Source organism: Oryzias latipes, chromosome 17 (genome assembly GCF_002234675.1).
Source record: "Oryzias latipes chromosome 17, ASM223467v1".
NCBI lineage: Eukaryota > Metazoa > Chordata > Actinopteri > Beloniformes > Adrianichthyidae > Oryzias > Oryzias latipes.
Genome location: NC_019875.2, coordinates 22,367,374 through 22,374,960, shown reverse-complemented (window position 1 = coordinate 22,374,960; position 7,587 = coordinate 22,367,374). Strand labels below are relative to the sequence as shown.

Sequence of the window (7,587 nt, the reverse complement as noted above, 5' to 3'; positions counted from 1 at the left end):
TCTTTATTGAACGTAGGTCCAGAGACTCACAGGTCACTCCAAAACCTTGAAATACTTTTTATGTCGCCACTTCTTTGTTGCCTGGGTGATGTGTTTAAGATCCAGCCATGTTTTCCTCCTCAGAGCTCTCACTGATGGAAGTAGATTTTTTTCCAAGATCCAATATTAGTCATACTGTGAAAAACATTCTAAAAGCATGATGTTACCACTACCACACTTCACAGTTGGAATGGTGTCCTATAGATTAAACTCAGAATTCTTCATCTTCCAAACACAGCAAGTGGCGTTTATACCAAAGACATTTGACCACATGATATTCTCCCAATCCTTCTCTGTGTCATCCAGATGGTCTCTGGAGAACTTTACATGGGTCTGGACATGTGGTGGCTTAACCAGGGGGACCTTTAGTTCTGCAAGATTTGAATCTGTGCTGACATAGTGTGTTAGCAATAACCCTTGTTACTGTGGTCCCAGCTCGCTTCAGGTCATGCAGTTTTCTTACAACTCTCAAGCTCATTCATACATCACTAGGTGATATCTTACATGTATCCCTAGGTGAAGAGAGATTGTTGGTGATGTTGTACTTCTTTATTTTTTTTAAAGATTACTCCAACAGTTGATTTCTTCTCTCCAAATGGTTTGCCTATTGTAGATTGGTTCATTCCAGTCTTGTTCAGGTAAACAATCTTGTACCAGGCATCCTTTGACAGCTCTTTGGTCTTGTTCATGGTGGAAGGTTGCAGTCTGACAGTGTAAGGGTGTGGACAGGTGTCTGTTACAAGATAACCAGGTCAAGCAGGTGACAATAATACAGGTAACAAGTGAAGGAGAGAAGAACGTTGTAAAGAGAGACAAAATTTCTTGCTTGTTGGAGCTAAATACTTATTTTCTGTACCATTAAAATCAGACAATTTGATTTCCTAGGTTTTTTTTTTTTAAATTTTTTCTTTCACAGTTGAGATATATGATAAACATAGCTTACATCTATTTTATTTTAAGTGGGACAACTTTCAGAATCCTTGATGGACAAATCCTTTTTTGCCCCACTGTAGATGTCAGCATAGCCTGACATCATTTGGTGTCATACATGAAGTCTGTTGTGCCCCTGTAGTGTTGAATGTAATAGATCCCATCCTGACAAAATGTGTTTTGCCAGTGAGTTTATGTATAATCCATGACATGAATGCTGGATCATCCTGCATAGAGGTGAGTTTGTCCTTCAGGCGAGGAGCTGAAAAGCTGCAGCAGCAGAAATGCTTGATGCCTTAAATCTGTTCCGTTTTGTGACAGACTGCTGTGATCGCGGCTACAGGAAATCACACCAGAAAATAAGATTTAAATCTGCTTTTCTCAATGACCTGACCTTCGGTCGGTGGAGGTCATTCAGTGATACACAATCATCTGCAGAAAATATTTTACATTTTTTACAGCAGATAACGGAACAGATTGCACAAATTGTCAATAGAATTAAATTGATACAAAATCTGACAGTTTAAAAATGTGCAATGATTATTGAAATTATTCAAGAAATATTTATTTTAATTAAGCAGCATGGTACATTTATGAGTTATTTAAGATGATTATTGTCGTATATGATATAAAAGATCTGACTAAATGTCAGGCTTTCTGTGAGCCATAGATCAACAGCATCTGTTCGGTGTTTTGTGTGAATAAAAAGCAGTTAATGTCTTTGCTGAGCCAAGAATCCCTGCCTGCAGAGCCAACACTTCACTGATTTCCGAGAGCTCATCCTGAAGCACACTGACTCATCACGACCACAAAAGCGATAGTGTTTCTGTCTTTTTGCTTTCATTCACATCCAAATTATCCAGATTTTTTCCCATTAACCAGCTGAAATCTTTTGTTTCACACAAGTAAAACACAAAAATTCACCTTGCCTCACAGAATAGTGAGGACATAATAGGCGCTCTGTCTTAGAGTCTCCCTCCCACCCACCCCTTCTTTTTAAGTAGGACTGAGGAGATTGTAAGGGAAAAATTGACGAAAATGAGAGTTGACATCTTTAAGCATCCAGGAAAGCTTTAGCAGAATCTAAATGAACTCCTTCATGGGGAGAGACAGGCTCTAACCATATGTGCATTTCAAGTTTCAATATAGGCTAAAAAGGAGACAGTTAGATTAGGATTTGTGCTTTGTTTTTTTTTAGCTTTGAACAAAGAAAAAAAAAAAACCTCCTCAACATCCCTTGAAGCAGATCAGGAAAGCTTTTGATATTTAATACTGGCAATTATTTGATACTTGCAAAGATTTAAAACCTTGTTTTTTTAGAGATTGCTCCAAGTTTTTTCAAATTCCACAAAGTCAAGAATTTTCTCTCTCATTAAGAGCTTTGGCTCTAGGAATAAGGTAATTATTATTAAGATGAGTCATTTTGCTCCATACTTTTCAATAGACAAATTTGATGTGAGGCTCAAAAAAACTCAAATTGCGCTGTCATTTTATGTTAAAAGTTAAGGATAGGATTTTAAAGTTTAACTGACATTCATTGACATTATTTTGGAAACCTATATGTAGATTCATGTTCTTAAATAAGTGCTAGTTATCGTTATTATGAGGTTGTTCGTTCACCTTTCAGCACATCTCCTCGGGGGTTGCCATAGTAATCAGCTTTCACTGATTTGCACAGGTGGTTTGGCAGCGAGATTTACACCGGATGCCCTTCTTGACATAACTCTGTATTTAATCCGGGCTGGGGACCGGCACAGGGAGATCCAGACTTGGGCCCCCTTCTAGTTAGGCAGTAGCGCGCAAGGTCTTACCCAAGGACACTGGAGGAAGCTCATCGCGTTCCCTGAGAAACAAATCCTGATTTCCCATGTGTCAGTCCTACATGCAACCAAATGAGCCACACAGTTGCTATAGTTGTCATTTTCTGAGGATTTTTTAAAATAACGCCACCTTGTACTAAAAATAATATTTTTGTTTTGTTCACATTTTTCTCTAAAATGAGTTATGTCCACTTATTACACTAGCTTTTTTTGACAATGTAATCATATTTAAATACACTTTGCTACATGAAAACTCAACATATTCTAAAGAAATATGACAAAGTTTGCTTTTTTTTCCTCTGAACTTTTGCCCATTTGACCTAGCTTTTTCATGTTCACACAGAAGACAGCAGCAAAGGGTTGAAACCATCCAAAAACACTTGGCACATAGTACAAAGATTTGGCCATATCATCCCATTAGAAGATAATTTGAAACAGATGTTCACATATGTCTGAATCCCCCATTTTATTGTCTTAAATGGAAAATTTTTTTCCATGTTTACAGGTTTATTTGAATTTTTTTTATATATATATATTATTAATGTTGTTGAAATTTAAATAGATCTGCTGAAAAGCAGCTTGCATGTGATGACTCCTTTTTCTCTCCAGGATTGGCACACTCTGGATGAGCTGGGCGCGCGCACACGCGCCGTCCAGTGGTTGGAAAGAGCGCAGCGAGTATAAAACCTTCTGGTCCGAGCGTGGGCACGGATTCACGAGATGAAGAAGCAGCTGTACCATCATCACAGACTTAAAAGTATGCTGACACGCGTTCATTAGCTCTTTTATATATATAACCTGCTGGAACAACAGCAGCATGCGCGCAAAGGTGCGGCGCGCAGATCCGACTTTCTGAACAGTAAACGCGCAGGAAAAATGGGGATTTTTGAATCCATACCCGAGCACTCTCCAGCTGGAAGTTAAGGCTGCCTGCGGAGGAACAGCTGGGAACTTGTTTTTTAGAAAGTAAGTAGTCGGTTTTCCACCTGCGCGGTCATGCAGGGGAACAGCTCATCCGGACCCACAACCGCGCTCAGTGCATGCGGAGGAGACGAGGATCAAATATCCGAGCTGGTCAGCCCAGCAGGAGCAGCGTCCACCCTGCCAGCTTTCAACATTTCTCTGAACTGTTGGCTCCACATCCTCTCCAGAGAGTCTTCGCTGGATCAGCACGGAGATAGTGCCAACCTGCCAGTAGGTTCACTTTTATTCTTGCGCACATGATCCAGCTTGATTAAATAAAAGTGAAATTCTGGTAAACATTTTATAAAAATGTCATTTTTTAAAGCTCCCCCAGGAATTTCGAGTCTTTTATATGTTTGTGCTACTTTGGATGTTAATAGACACAATACAGAAATGTAGTGTGTTTGACAGGTGCGAATCCTCATTGCTCTGGTCTATCTGGTGGTGTGTGTCCTTGGGCTTGTGGGCAACCTCCTTGCGCTCTTCCTGCTCCACTCCCGTCGCCGTGGTCACCACTACTCCTCCATCGACTGCTTTGTAATGAGCCTGACCATCACAGATCTCCAGTTTGTTCTTACTTTGCCGTTCTGGGCCGTGGATACACTTCTGGACTTCCGTTGGCCTTTCGGCTGGGTCATGTGCAAGATTGTAAGCTCAGTCACCACCATGAACATGTACGCCAGTGTCTTCTTCCTCACTGCAATGAGTGTGACTCGTTACCGCTCCTTGGTTACCTCCTTGAAGATGGACAGCCCCAGAACTGCCACAAGTCAGGCCAAGTGGGCCAGTTCAGCCATCTGGGTGGTGTCTATCGTGGCCACGTTGCCTCACGCTTTCTACTCAACCACAGTTCAGGTGTGTTTATCCAGACTCATCCATCAGACCTGATATGTGTTTGTTTGTTTGGGTGTCCCCTGATGCAGATGTTGTGTTCACAGGTGTCTGCAGACGATGAACTGTGCTTAGTTCGGTTCTCCGACTCCGACTCAGGTCACTGGGATCCCCAAGTCCTGCTTGGGCTCTACCAAACGCAGAAAGTCCTTTTGGGATTTGTAGTTCCCTTCATTATCATTTCTGTGTGCTACCTCCTGCTGTTGAGGTTCATTTTAAGTCGACGGGTTGTTGGCAGTGTGGTAAGTAAGGGAATAGGAACAGAGAGGTCGGAGTATGAGAAAGGACGCCAACGCCGCCGCTCAAAAGTTACCCGCTCTGTCACCATCGTAGTTCTGTCCTTTTTCATTTGCTGGCTGCCTAACCAGGCTCTCACCCTCTGGGGGGTTCTCATCAAGTTTGACTTGGTGCCCTTCAGCAAGGCCTTCTACAATGCGCAGGCCTACGCCTTCCCCCTGACTGTGTGTCTCGCCCATGCTAACAGCTGTCTCAACCCAGTGCTCTACTGCCTGATCCGAAGAGAGTACAGAGCCGGGCTGAAGGACACTCTGCTGAGAGTTTCTCATTCCGTCCGGAACGTCCTTTCTCTGGCTCTGAGGGGAAGACGAGTGGAAGAGGCGCCACCGAGCATGATCATGATTCACAAGGACGTCAATATGTGACTTGCTCTCTAACACAAAAACTTATCTTTTTTATCTTTGTATAAATTACAAACACATTTATTGGCCCCGTATATGTTATTAAAAAGGCTGCAACTTTACTCACCTTCCCAAAAGTAAAGGATGAAATGTCTGTATAGAGATTTGGACCAGCCCTCATATTCTAATATAAGGTAATATTAGCAAGCATATGTCTAAAATGACATGCGGTTAGTATGTTAAAGGACTAAAGTGAATCAAACTGAACCAAACAAATGGCTTCCTGTTATGTCAAGTTTTTGTGTTTTAACTTCTTGTTGCTTGCAGCGTTACATAAAAACCCGTGTTTGCACTTTATGACAAAATAAAATGAAATAAAAACTTGTCCTCAAAATAGACTACAACAAATGTCACATTTGAACATTTAGACAACTCCTTTATTCCTTAGTTATGCAAAAATATTTAATTGAAAAGAAAGGAAGCTACACACTTGATTATTACATTTAGATCTAAGCAAATTCCTGTGTTGGGGAATTGCACAAAGGATAATCTCTTCACACTTCTCTTTGATTTTTGCTCAAATATACATCAACATCTGCACCCGAACTTTTGGAAAATTTCTGATGCTGCCATGATGAGTCAGTGATTATTTAAAAAAATGCATCTGTGAAGGCAATTATGGCAGCCTCCTAAAAATATGTTTGCTTTTGTGAGTAGCTCTCCTTGGAAATGTCACAACTATATTAAATATAAAACTATAACCTGTCCTGCCGTTTTCTTTGAACAAACCCCAAAGGTCTTAGTATGTAATTCATCAAATACTGGTGCAATACAGTGTTGGGGGGGAAAAAAACATGGCACTTTTTTTTGTATTTGCTGCTTTTTGTGCTGACTTCTTGATTTAACTTAACTTAAATGTCCCTTGTGCTAATAAATAGTTGTTGTTTCTTTTAAACTTTTCTGAAAGTGCCTTATTATTTTCAGTTAGCAGTTTGATTGTTCTGTGTAAGATCTTTGGGGAGACTGTTTAACAGATTGGGAGCAAAAGGCTCAGCACTTCAGATTCAGTGAAAACCTATTGCATTTCATCTATAGTTTTCAAGAATGTTTTAAGATTTTGGGTCTAAAAGTGCAATATAATTAAAAATAAAAGGTTTTCCATTTTGTTGCAGGGAGCTTTAATCCATTATACCACAAACACGAAGAACAAAAGAGTAAATTCTTTGGGATCTGTGGCTCAGGTGGTGAAGCTCTTGTATCCTAATCACAGTATTCCAACAATTTGACCCACAGTCCTCCAAATGGTACCATGGCTTAAGTGAAGAGCTGCCACCTCAGATTGCCAAACTGCCCCAAAAGGACAACACAATTTTCTGTTTCAGTGCTGCTTGTTAGCCTGTAAAAGATTTTTGCCAAGGTTTTTAACTTGGCAATTTTTGTTGCCTCTTTTGAAAGAATTGCTAGATTGAAAGAAAACCAATCTAACAAGCAATTTCACATTTGTAAATAAATTTTTTGTTCTAAACAAAAACGAAAGAAAAAAACAGGCCACAATATTAAACCAGGCAATGCAGTGATGAAAACTCTAATTTGGACAAAATCCTTAATAGTTATATTTCCCTTTGATACACATGATGATACATTGAGGCGAGGAAGGGCTTGGTTGTCATATTGTAAAGACAAAAGTCATGTGTGGGTCATCAAATGTTTCTTTTAGAAATTCAAGTGTTTGTACCAGTGCAAATGCCGATGTTTTACTGGCACATTCTAGAAAATGACCAAACTCTGTCCAATCAGTACACTGGGTAACAGGGCAGATATTTGTATTCATTTACTTGCATACAGTGGAGCAGAAGTATGAAGCGGCGTTTGATTAGTTTGGCCTGTACAGTAGTTGTTGTGTTTCTCTTCAATTGTGTGACATTTCCAAGCCCTTCAAATGCAGCAGGGCAGAAGCCCTGGACCTCCTCCATGTTCGATACCAGCGTGAAACTGTCAGTCATCTTCGTTGTGTCTGTTTAGCTGTTTCCCCGTGAACAGTCTTGTGCCAACATGTATGTATGTCCTGTGACATTAAATAAAATGAAAGGACAAAAGGCTTCACTGACGTCTCAGCAAAGTTAATCTCAGCAACAGTCAAAACAGTGCGGCAACGTCGCAAATGAGTCAGCTGCACAAAAGCTGGCCCATGTTTTTGCCCTTTTGCAACCTTTAAAATTTGAACATGGATAACCTTCTTCAGCAGGGGCACAGACAGTTCCTAATGTGCAAATGCCACATACATCGCCCACCACATTGTGAGCATT

At 40.5% G+C, this 7,587-nt stretch overlaps 1 protein-coding gene across 1 annotated transcript; it reads left to right on the top strand.

Annotated features, from left to right (window-relative positions):
• Positions 1-3,421: 3,421 nt before the first annotated feature.
• On the top strand, positions 3,422-7,384 carry LOC101171282 (relaxin-3 receptor 1). The gene is made up of 3 exons (XM_004079305.4): positions 3,422-3,983; positions 4,164-4,607; positions 4,691-7,384. The coding sequence occupies exons 1-3, from the start codon at positions 3,786-3,788 to the stop codon at positions 5,303-5,305; spliced, it is 1,257 nt and encodes a 418-aa protein (XP_004079353.1). The 5' UTR covers positions 3,422-3,785; the 3' UTR covers positions 5,306-7,384.
• Positions 7,385-7,587: the final 203 nt, after the last annotated feature.